Below are 12,411 nucleotides of genomic sequence, written 5' to 3' on the forward strand. Positions count from 1 at the left end.
CCTCTTCTCTCTGTTAAAAATGTTGTATAAATGAAACATCTTTCAAACAGCTTTGATAAATAATCCTATAATTTAAGTTATGTTTGAATTTATGCTGCTTCATTTGCTTTTACCAATTTAATCAATCATTCATATTTTGTACCTTGGCTCATTTGAGGCAGCACATCTGGCAGGTGTATTAGCTCCAGTGTTCATGCACAGCATCTTTCTAATCAAGATAAATTAACCGCATAAATTAAACGCATGCAAAATTGGTTTCCCCTGATTTTTTATTCATCAAGACTTTAGATTCTTTGTCCCATTTACAGCAATTTATTGGCTTTTACCTGTCTCTGGTGAATTCACTCACACCTATTGGCAATTTAGAATCTCCAATCAACCGAACTTCATGTCCTCTGGTGAATTGGTTTATAATTATTTGTTCACGGAATTATTCTAAAGTTAATATTATATGCATCCGCACCACAGGAGCAGAGCTAGTAATTAAGCTGAGGAGTAATTTGCTTTGCGTAATGGAGTATTATTTCCACACAATTTAAAGAGGGTGATCTTCAAAGAGTAAGTCTGCTGTAACAAACAGCCATCCTCTTAGAAGAGCTGGAATATTGTATGGAGGACGTGAAGGAATATCTGGAGAAGGATAGAGAGAAGGGGAACTGAAATGAGATTTTAAAAAATATGAAAATACTGTAAAAGTCTAAAAAAGTAGTATGTGATAGCTTCGGTATTCCTCTCTAGAAGTCTAAACAATCACAGACGTTATTACTTCACCTGAACTTAATCAAATTGGCATAATCCAAGTTGTTAAGCAGGAAACATCAAGTAACAAAGCGGTAAAAATGCATGCTGATATTCTTTGAATTTCTTTCTCCCTTTTGTATGTATAAGTGAGTGTGGGCGACTGTAGAGATTCTATGGAGAGTCAAACCTTGCTTTTGTCTGCCTCACTGAAGGGTAAAAAGTTGACTCACTTTCCTTCAATTTCCCTGTAAAGGAAAACTGTATTTTAATGCACGGCAGTCTTTATTTCGCTGCTCACCTGAATTATCTAGAATTTGGCTGCAGCAGCGGGATGTTTTAAAAAAATGTACGTTGAAATATTGATGAAAGTGATGAGAAAAGTGCCTGGAGGCAGGTGGGAAGATGAATCAGAAGATAACAATCTCAACACCCTTCCTGACACATTCAAACACTCGTGCATATTTCGCTGTGACTACCATTCACCCATTTTTTCCTCATTCCACCTCAGCTTCACCAAAATATGACATGTCTTATCTTTTTCAGTAGTGTCCTAATTTCTCCCCCTACATATGTACAATTATCTTTTGCATGGAACCAGTTAAAGGTAAATTCTTGTTTGTGTGTCTATGCATCTTCTGATCTGAACAGTTTTGCAAAACTGAAACCACATTCAGGGTGCCTTCATTAATATTAAACCACAAGCTGTTAACCTGTTGGTTAATCCTGTTTTCCCTGTCCTGGGTTTCATAGAACATAATCATCTTGAGAGGTTTGAGCCCTGCTAAGAGCTGGTTTTAGGAAATACTAAAGCTGTCATTTTGGACAGCTTTACATTTGAGCCAGATGATCTGAATATATGGATAAGAAAGCTTAGACAGCCCAAATCCATGTTTCCTTACGATAGTGAGAGAGTGAGAAGAGATTCTTTTCTTGCTTTACATTTTCTTTTTCTTTTTCCACTATCAATACATCGTAAATGCAGCCATAGTCTTCTTGAGCTCAGTTTTGTTGTTGAACTGCTGAGGTATTTTTTATACCCTTAAGGCATTTAAAGAAACGAGATGAGGCCATGTAGCTATATAATTGTAGCCTATGAAACTGTACTCTGGGAGAACCTCGTGTGCTGGTCTTAAAATTAGGATCTTTCCATCTTGAATGTTTTACCTTTTGGGCACTTGCACTGTCTTAATGCCAGCTGTCAAATATACTGATATCAGCTGGCTTCCAGTTCCTGAGTGTAATACTTGCTCTGTGATGTTTTTGAGTGCTGTTAATAGACAAGTATGACATTAGCTAGTGCTTACGGGTTGTTCACAGGATTTCACATGAATGTGGCTTTCCACTGAACTGTGACCCAATGTATAAATAATACCAAGATTCTAAATATACACCAGAGGTGTATGTGTTTAAAACTAGAAACCTCCTATGGCCTGACTTTAACCAGTAAGTTTTCCAATGATGCCATTGACTTTTCTTGCTAGTCTTGAGGGCAATTTCATCATAAGTCACATTCAGTTTGTAATCCAGACGTGTTTTTAAATTCCCTAATTCCCCTGACTCAAAGCTTCAAACACATCCTCCATTACCGAGTTCTCTAGCTTTATCAGTGTGATCTCTCTCACTATGACAGACATGTACAACCAGTATGTCTCTCGCTCTCTCTTTCCCATTTCGTCCCATCTCTAACCTCCTCCAAAGAGAGGAGCTAGACTCTTTGAAATGTAATCTATTGAAAGGGAGAGGCTTTGAAATGTAATCTGTGACCCCCTTTTATCTGCTAGGTGGGACGAGTGTACCCCCAGGCTGTCTACTTCCCCATCCGCACCCTTTACCTGACACTCAAGATTGAGCAGAGGGAACGCTACAAAAGTGGTAAGTAAACTTGTCCAGTTGTGACGTGTTCCCTTTACTTATATATTTAGGTTTAGTCTAAACGTAAGAAATACTTAAACACATTTAGTGCTTTGTACTCTAGCTAATTGAAATGTTCCCCAATATATTTCTCACTGTTTACTATTCTTTCTTCTAATGTGTCTGCCTCCGTTCTTCTTGTCACCCCTCTTTCTTTGCTATCTCACTTTTTCATATCCAGATGCATCTGGGCAGCAGCAGCCAACTTCAGTGGGGGCCCAAGCTCACTCAGGTGCCTCTGATCCAGGGCCTATTCGGGCCACCGCCCCAATGTGGCGCTGCAGCCGCATCATGCACATGCAGCGGGAGCTACACCCGACTCTGCTCTCCTCCCTGGAGGGCATTGTGGACCAGATGGTGTGGTTCAGGGAGAACTGGCATGAAGAGGTGAGTAAAATAGAGGTCTGCTCATGGTTTTCACAGATCAGGTGGTGAGAGAACGATACACTTTGTACGAATGTTTAGGCTTCTTTCTATATGAGTAAGTGCATCTTGGTGAACAGGTACTTTTCAGAAAAACCTAATTTATTTCTGTAATTAAATTCAAAGAGTGAAACCATTCATTTATTTTGATCAAGTATTACAACTAATAAAAATCAAAATTCACAACCTCGGAAAATTAGAGTACAACAAAAAAGTTCAAAGTTGTAGACTGTAAACAGCTAATTAAGTCAAAACATCTGTAAAGGTTTACTGAGCCTCTAAACGGTTCAGTAGACTGCACAATCACGGGGAAGATTACTGATTGACCGATGTCCAGAACGGCATCATTGACACCCTCCACGCCTCAAAAGGTCATTGCTAAAGCTGGCTCCTCAGAGAGCTGTAACCAAGCATATTAATGAAAATTTGATTAGTTGAATAAAGTCTAGCAGAAGGAGAGAATTATGAAGCAAAGCCCAGTTTTTAATTAGTGAGATCCACAAGGAGTGGACTATGGCTGGTGCCGGTGCTTCAAGAGCCACCACAGGTGTATTCATGAGAGACCATAGGAGAGACATAGAATCCAAGCTGCTTGAGGTTCACTGTGAAGTTGCCACAGTCAGCAATGTTTTAGGGAACTAAGTCACCTGATAGTGTTGGTACCAATACCTGGTTTAATGACCATGGAATCACTATACTTGGGTCTGGTGTTTCTCACAATACACCACACAGTAGGTGAGTTTGTTGACCAGTCAAGCCAAAAGACTAACTGGAGGCTAAATTAGAAAATGGCTTGAACGTAATGCTCTGTGTGTGTTGAATCTTTATAATATATACTTAACTTTTTAATTTGAATTTCTTGAAGTTTTTGACAATGTTCTAATTTATTGAGCTGCGCCTGTGCACGTATTGTGCATATGCGTATAATGCCAGATGATTACAGTTCCACAGGTCATCTTGGTCTAATACACTCTTTTTATTAATGTGCGATGACTATATGGTTACACAACAGTACATTGTGACTTCATGCTCAGTTTCAAAGTTTTATCCTAAAATAATTTGCTGTAACCTGTTGATATCCTAGGCAGCGTCCAGGTGAGATACGTGCTGTGTAGGTGGGTCAAGGCTCCTGGAGAAAAAGGGGAGGGGATTGAAAGGTGATGGATGTAGTGAGCATATAGAATGGATCATGGAATTTAGGGAGAGAAGTTTGTTTCTGTGTGAATATTTGGTGGTTTGACACATTCTGCAGCAACTACAATCTTATGTAGTTATAGATTCAACTTACACCATCATCTCTTTTATACCAGACTTTAGTTGTAGTAAAGAATATTGATTACATATGATTCTGTGTCTATCTGTGTTTATTTTGCCATAATCTTCTTTCCACTCTCTCTGTAGGTCTTAAGGCAGCTCCAGCAAGGCCTGGCAAAGTGCTACTCAGTGGCCTTTGAAAAGAGCGGGGCAGTGTCTGATGCCAAAATCACACCTCATACACTCAACTTTGTCAAGAAGCTGGTTAGCACTTTTGGCGTTGGCTTGGAAAACGTATCCAATGTGTCCACGATGTTCTCCAGTGCTGCTTCTGAGTCTCTAGCTCGACGTGCACAGGCCACAGCGCAAGACCCGGTTTTCCAGAAGATGAAGGGACAGTTCACGACAGGTTGGTTAACTTTTCTTTGCTGAATGTATTCCCTAAGAAATACTGACAGTTGCTGGAAAATATAAGCACTGCTGAAAGTAGTTGAAAAGAAAAAGGAGTGGTTTAAACAGAGCAGAATGTATACAGAACAAGCAGAAACTGTTAACTTTCAAAACAAAGAAAGCTGAAATCGAGTTGCTGCAACTGTATTGTGTAGGTTGTTGGCAACATTAGAAAGAAGAAAGAAGAAGTTTTTAAGGTGAAATAATCATCATTGCAATGTATTGTAGCAATACATTGTACAATATATGTGAACAAACACGTGCTGTTATACCCGGGCTGCCAGGACAGACTGCACTGATGTGTGAAGCAGCTGGAGCCTTGGTGGTTCTGCAAAGTAATTTATGGTTTTGACTTAATGATTTGATTTCAGGAAGAGGTTGGCTCTGTGCAGTCAGAAATAGTGCTTGTTGTTAATGTTGCTGTGTGCTCATTCAGGTCTTATAAAAAGCCAAAGATTTTGCACCTGCATCTATGAAACTTCTTGAACTCTTGTGTCATTGTTAGTTGTTGCAGTAAAAGTTTCTTTTTTTTTTTTTTGTTTTTAAGATTTGATGTGGTATAAATATGGGCTGAAATATTTATAGATTAATTGCATATAACAAAACAGAATTAATGTAGAATATAGATTAAAACACAGAACAGATCAATGGCTTTATATTAATTAGAATGTTATATAACTATAAAAAAAAACCACAAAATCAGTGTAAATTTGTGTACCAGTGTACCTAAAATATGTGATATAGTGACATTTTTCAGGGTAATCGCTACTAGCTAATAGCAGCAATGGCAAATCCAATTCCTTATAGTGCTTGATTCACTTGTCTGCAACTCTACCAGCAAAGATAAAGGCCCTTCCTTGCCCACAGTCTGCACATATAACTTGACTGAATCCTCCTACTTTTATTACTGAATTCTGGAATACATAAAAATGATCACCTGGCAAAGGGAGAAAAAAAGCTAAATAGGCATAAACCCCAAATAGGGGGTACAGAGCTGCTGAGCAGCCAAGCAGCCAGTTTACTGCATCTAACTTGCTTTCACAGGGTTTGTGGGCTGGACAGGATCGGTTTATGTTTGCCAGCAGGGAGACATACAAATCCAATCATGGCAAGTGCTATTTGCATGAGTTACTGTTTTAACAGTGGCTCTGCTCCAGAGGCTTTGGTCAAAATATGATGTTGCTAACTGGTCGGCTTTTGGCTACTGCACCTATTGGATAGATGACAGGCTAAAAAATACATCTAGCTTAGTCATATGTGTATATATACTACAGTGTAGTACATAGTACATGCACATACCTACAGTATGTGCTATTTAAATTACCCTTAAACTCCAGCATTTATATGTTGGACAATTGTAATTATGTCTATATCGCGTTTTGCACTTTATTCATTTGATCAAAGGCTGTGGATGTGTTCCAGCTGCACAGCACTGAAGCAATTAATATTAAAGTACAAGGTGATATACAGTATTGGTCAAATATAATAAAAACATTGTTTTCTTATAACTACATCAAACATTTAAGTTTATTATGGGTCTGTGTGTGTGTTTGTGTTTTAGTCTCTCTAGATATAAGCTTGTAAAATGTTTATCTGATCAAGATGGAAAGATAAAAGCATTTTCCTCTCCTATTTGTGTAGGAATTATATACATTTATGGTCCTGACTTGTTGTTAGGTTGCAATTTCACAGGACTGTTTCAATTTTGCCGTTGTAGCAGGTGAATCCCAGGCAGGTGGACAGCGAAATGGGTGCTGCTCCGAAAAGAACATTGGCTGTTTTAAAGGGCTTATTTAAAGTATTAGAAGGTCTCACTCTGGGAGAGATTGAACAGGTTTGAAATGGCAAGGCCATGCAGTTTCATGGATTCATTATAACACACGGCACAACAGGGTATACTGAAATGGGAGGCGAGAGAGAGGAGTGTGAAGATTGCCTAAGTGAGAGAGAGCGATGTCCTAGGGGCTTTACTTTTAAAATGGGAAAACCTGCCTGGCTCACTTCCCCTCGTCCCATTGTTACTGCTACAGACCATCACAATGTGCTGTGTGCACTGTGAGATGTGATATGAAACAGGATTTTACTCGTTTTATTGCACTAATTTAATCAGCTTATAGCCTTCACCAGGCAGTTTACTTTAACTCTAGAGCAAACTACACCGCTACAATACTACCATGATTACCTTGATCCTGAAGCGAGGGAAGAAGTGGAAGCAAATAGCAGGAGATCGCTGATCAATTTGAACTGTAACCACATGTATTAATGTAACCGTCATTGTCTCAATCTCTACCAGACTTTGACTTCAGTGTACCAGGCTCCATGAAGCTTCACAACCTGATCTCCAAACTGAAAAAGTGGATCAAGATCCTGGAGGCCAAGACCAAACAGCTGCCCAAGTTTTTCCTTATTGAGGAGAAGTGCCGCTTCCTCAGCAACTTCTCTGCACAGACGGCCGAGGTGGAGATCCCTGGGGAATTCCTCATGCCTAAACCTACGCACTACTACATAAAGATTGCAAGGTAATGGACCGGGAAACCCCAGGGTCCAGTAAGGAGGGGAGACTATATATTGTGTAGTTAAAATACTAGTTTTACCCCATAAACTATGTGCCTAAATATATTTATATGCTTCAAACCAGATTCATGCCCAGAGTGGAAATTGTTCAGAAACACAACACGGCAGCACGCCGCCTTTACATCCGTGGCCATAATGGTAAGATCTACCCGTACCTGGTGATGAACGATGCCTGCCTGACAGAGTCGCGGCGAGAGGAGAGAGTGCTGCAGCTCCTGCGCCTCCTGAACCCCTGCCTGGAGAAGAGAAAGGAGACCACCAAAAGGCACCTCTTCTTCACTGGTAAGAGGGTTATGAACTAGTCTGAGTGCATGAGCTAGTGTTGCTGGATGGCACCAACTCTGTTTTAATTGTCACGTGTCTAGTGGTAAATCAAGGACTGTTTGTTATCAAGTGCCAATTGCTATGTGTTTATCCTCCCCAAGTGCCGCGAGTGGTGGCGGTGTCGCCTCAGATGCGTCTGGTGGAGGACAACCCCTCGTCCCTGTCGCTGGTGGAGATCTACAAACAGCGCTGTGCCAAGAAGGGCATTGAGCATGACAACCCCATTTCCAGATATTACGATCGTCTGGCCACGGTGCAGGCCCGAGGCACACAGGCCAGCCACCAGGTATGGAGACAGTTGTTTAAATTGGTGCTTGCAATATATACGAATTATATTTTGTGTACTGCATAGGCAGACTTTAATTGGATCACAAAGAAAGGGCAATTGGAAGTACAACTTGATTTGATGACCAATGTCAGCTTGACTTAACTTCTGCTCCCCATGTTTATTACCAGGTGCTGAGGGACATCCTGAAGGAGGTGCAGGGCAACATGGTGCCTCGCAGCATGCTGAAGGAGTGGGCGCTGCACACCTTCCCTAATGCTACGGATTACTGGACCTTCCGAAAGATGTTCACCATCCAGCTGGCCCTCATAGGTCTGGCTGAGTTCATGCTCCACCTCAACAGGCTCAATCCCGAGATGCTGCAAATAGCACAGGTAGGCGGCACACAAACCTACCCAAACGTGGACGCGTGACTTTCCCTCTAAGGCGAGCTGGATTGATGTGACAGGCTCTAATTGTATACGAGGATGCTCCCATGGATGCATTAGGAGATCACCATTACATAGCCATATGAGGCCGTATGAATTACCCCTCTCCCCTAGTGACATTCACGCTACGCCCGTGAGTCAGCCAGTCATTGTTGTTGCTGAAGATGTTTTGACAGGGTAGTATATTAAGTCCCTCTGCTCTGCAGCTATCGAAGACATTTCAATTTGACCAGTCTGCGCGCGCGCATCTGCTGCTCAGTCCACATGTATTCGTCTGGCGCTCAGACAGACAGCTTTCTCAGAATCATTATTAAAGATGATTGTGTCAGTTGGCCGCCCCCTCCCCTTTGATCCTAATCGGCCTTTGCTGACAGGCGTTTCTCCGGGCAGCTAAGCGCTAGTATTAAGCCTCCTCTCTGCCTGTTCCACTCCGCAGATCCCATTAGTCGCAGGAGGATTACGGTGCGGAGAGTGTACACACACACACACACACACACACACACACACACACACACACACACACACACACACACACAGGACAGGGCATCACAGCATTAGTATTGTGCCCCACCCTAAACAGAGACCCTGTGTTGTGGGTTGAGTCTATCCAGGTGCTGGCCATCAAGCATTCTTGAGGTTTTAATTGTCTTGAGTCTGACATGTCTCTCTTGATATTACATCTCTTTTGTTGCTCTTCTTGTCATCTCTCATTTTATTTTTCTGATGTCTTGTTTTGAAAATTACCCAATATCTGTCATTTCCCACCGTCAGGTTCAGCCTGGAGTAGCTACATGCTACACAATAATGTTGTGTCGTCCCATTCACACCAATCTCCAAATAATAAATCCCTGGCCACTAGTCTGGCAATTTAGCATTCTGAGAGCTGCCTCCAGGTCCAGATGTTGGCAGACTTATCTAAGCCTCTCGGGGTTTGCTAGTGTCTCACCCCACTGCCTTGCAGCCCTCCATTGGGGCCTGAACGAGCAAATGACAGTGAGAGAGAGATACTGGTATGTAGGGAAGAAGGTCTGTAAGGAGGAAAGTGAAATGGAATAAAACGCTCTACCATAAAGCTGTCACTTTTTCGTATAAAGGAAGCTTAGGTTCCCTAGAGTGGCAGCTTGAGGTGGGGTCCCCCTACACATAAATATTGGCTTAATATATTTGATAGTTTTGTTATGTGTCTGATGTTGTTATGTGATCGATAACATGTCAGTGTTGTGAGCTTGTTTATAACTCCCCTGGCTTTGCTGAAAGAGTTTTTATTCAGGACTGATTTAAGATGAAGCTCTGTGGGAATATTTTATAGATTTTTTTCATTATGACTTGACAATAAATCATTATGTATCTGCTATTCACATTCCATCTTCAATGTACGCTTTTGTTTGCATAACTGCTGTAGCTTAATCTATATATTTACTCTCTCGCTTTTAGGACACGGGCAAACTGAACGTCTCCTACTTCCGCTTTGACATCAACGACGCGACCGGCGACCTGGATGCTAATCGTCCTGTTCCGTTCCGCCTGACGCCAAACATTTCCGAGTTCCTGACCACTATTGGTGTCTCTGGCCCTCTGACCGCCTCCATGATTGCTGTGGCTCGATGCTTTGCTCAGCCAAATTTTAAGGTAAATTAAATAAATAAATGTCTGTTCTAAAATGTTAGAATTGATATTGCAGTCTTATTCATATTCTTCCAAACCAAATTTTAATTGTTAAAATATGTCCCTTTTTTGCAGTACGTCATAACTGTGTCTTTTAATACCATTGTATTTATTTATATTCTGAATATGTATATATATTAATGTTAAGCAACATTTCTTTAAGTAATTAAATCAAAAGATTTTTTGTGGAACTGTTGCTGATAACAAATCATTAACATCTTACCTCAGTTCCCATCAGTCATTCTCTATCTGTATCTGCTCATAGTTATGACCCATAAAACTGTTAACATTTACTCAATGAGAGCATGTTTTTAACTGCAGTGAGCAGCTTTTTGAACACAAGTTCTCACATTTAAATGTCAAACTTTCCACTTGCTCATTTTAAACTCACATGACTCACTGATATAAGGAGGCGTGCAGCAAATCTGACAGCGTCAGTGAGCGTATACAAGAGCAGTAAAACCAGTGGCTTGTTGCCAAACTTTTAAACATATTTTATAGCCTTTAAATGTAGTAGGGGTGTAAAATGTAGTAATGATACACACACACCTGGCATTACTACATTATACAACACTCAACTGTGTAAGATAAGTGAAGATCTAGATACTAGCCAGAGTAAGTGGATGTTCCCATAGAGCCTAATAATCCAGTCATCATCTCAAGTACATTGAAGTCATAAACCCTATAAGGACTCTCATGCCAAGTGTCATCAACAGTTTAATATGGAGAGAGAACAGCATGGACATGATAGGTAGTGATTGTTATTGTTGTGACTGTGTCATGATAGTGATGCAATCAAATCTCTATCACTATAATGAGCTGCTAACAGAGACCTATGTCAAACAAAGCAGACCGTTAGCAGCATTTGTGTGCATGTTGTGATTGGTGTCAACTTCTTAAAAGGGCTTTATTGTGCTCGATTGGTCTCACATGAATGTCACATGAAACGTTGTGATCTTAATGACCCAATTACAGACATGTTTAGATGTAGTTTTTACACCCTAAAATGAAGTCGTTGCTCTCTCTGATAGGTGGACGGGATCCTGAAGGCAGTCCTGCGTGACGAGATCATAGCGTGGCACAAGAAGACCCAGGAGGACACGTCCATGCCTTTGTCCCCAGCTGGTCAGCCAGAAAACATGGATTCCCAGCAGTTGGTCTCACTTGTCCAGAAGGCGGTCACGGCCATCATGACCCGCCTCCACAACCTCGCTCAATTCGAGGGTGGAGAGAGTAAGGTCAACACCCTCGTGGCTGCAGCCAACAGCCTGGACAACCTGTGCCGCATGGACCCTGCCTGGCATCCCTGGCTCTGAGGAGCCAGACGTACACAACACTGTGAAGGAGATCCTGACACAAGAGTAAGGGTAGTTGCTCCTCACTGTAACGGAGGCTCAGTGACTGCGACTTTTAAAGACTTTTAGAGATTACACAGTTCCTCATTCCACCAATATTTATTTTTTATAACTGAATGACAGGTTCTCCACCTGTAAAGCCAGTTTATCTGCCTTCAAATGGCCATCGGGCAGTGCAGATGTTGGTGTCAGTATGATGATCCGGTCAGTGACTTATTTGACAGTGTTTTATTCATGACAGGAAACCTTGAAGCTGTGTCTGTTCTATTTCAAAAGTTCTGGCTTTGGATTAGTCTTTTTGGATTTGTGCTTCTCTTTAGTTAAACAGACATGAATTCCTTTTTCCTGCTGAATGAGGAATTTTTCCAATTCTGTAAGTTATGTATGCTAATTATTTTAGTTTTATTTGTTGAAAAAAAAATCCAAAAGGCATTTTAATTTACATTTGTTACATCAGTCCTGTTGGCTCTAAGAGCATGTGAGCAAACACAAACTTCAGGGCAACACTGACACTGTTTGAAGCTATGTCGGCTTAATTGGACATATGCAATTCCTGAGCGGGATTTGTATGAATGTTTCTCCCCTTTTTGTAAAGTTCCCACCCCAAGTCTCATCTCTTGCCTTGTAAATAAGCATTTTGTTTAATAAAATGCTTTTTTAATGAATAAGCTTATTCTCTGTAATTGTCTGCTTATTTTCTCCTGCCGTCTTTGTTTACACTGTACATTAGGACACTTCTACTCAGTGAAGCTCAAAATGAGTTTCATCCCTGGTGACAATTATCATGAAACAAAGCTCTCAATTATTTTTTTCCTGACTCGTGTTTTTTTTTTTTTTTTTTAAGTAGGTAAGCAACCAGTTATGCCCTTCTATGCCCCGGTTCAACCACATCACTGTCGCTGCTATATTCACCTTGAACACTGCACCTTTGGATGTTATTGTAGCGATAACTCCTGCTGTCAAATGGCTAAGTCTATTGTAATCTTTGCAGTAGACCTTT

At 41.0% G+C, this 12,411-nt stretch overlaps 1 protein-coding gene across 4 annotated transcripts in view; it reads left to right on the plus strand.

Moving 5' to 3' along the window:
- The window catches only part of trrap (transformation/transcription domain-associated protein), a 58,063-nt gene extending 45,979 nt beyond the window's left edge, over nt 1-12,084 (plus strand). For all 4 annotated transcript variants that reach the window (XM_029133726.2, XM_029133729.3, XM_029133728.3 and 1 more), the window contains 9 exons: nt 2,523-2,613; nt 2,834-3,039; nt 4,477-4,738; nt 7,073-7,298; nt 7,418-7,635; nt 7,779-7,963; nt 8,134-8,337; nt 9,826-10,020; nt 11,088-12,084. In XM_029133726.2, coding sequence (XP_028989559.1) covers nt 2,523-2,613; nt 2,834-3,039; nt 4,477-4,738; nt 7,073-7,298; nt 7,418-7,635; nt 7,779-7,963; nt 8,134-8,337; nt 9,826-10,020; nt 11,088-11,372 — 1,872 coding nt within the window. In that variant the 3' untranslated portion in view covers nt 11,373-12,084. The remainder of the gene's footprint in view (nt 1-2,522; nt 2,614-2,833; nt 3,040-4,476; nt 4,739-7,072; nt 7,299-7,417; nt 7,636-7,778; nt 7,964-8,133; nt 8,338-9,825; nt 10,021-11,087) is intronic.
- Nucleotides 12,085-12,411: the final 327 nt, after the last annotated feature.

Source organism: Betta splendens, chromosome 19, assembly GCF_900634795.4.
Source record: "Betta splendens chromosome 19, fBetSpl5.4, whole genome shotgun sequence".
Lineage (NCBI taxonomy): Eukaryota > Metazoa > Chordata > Actinopteri > Anabantiformes > Osphronemidae > Betta > Betta splendens.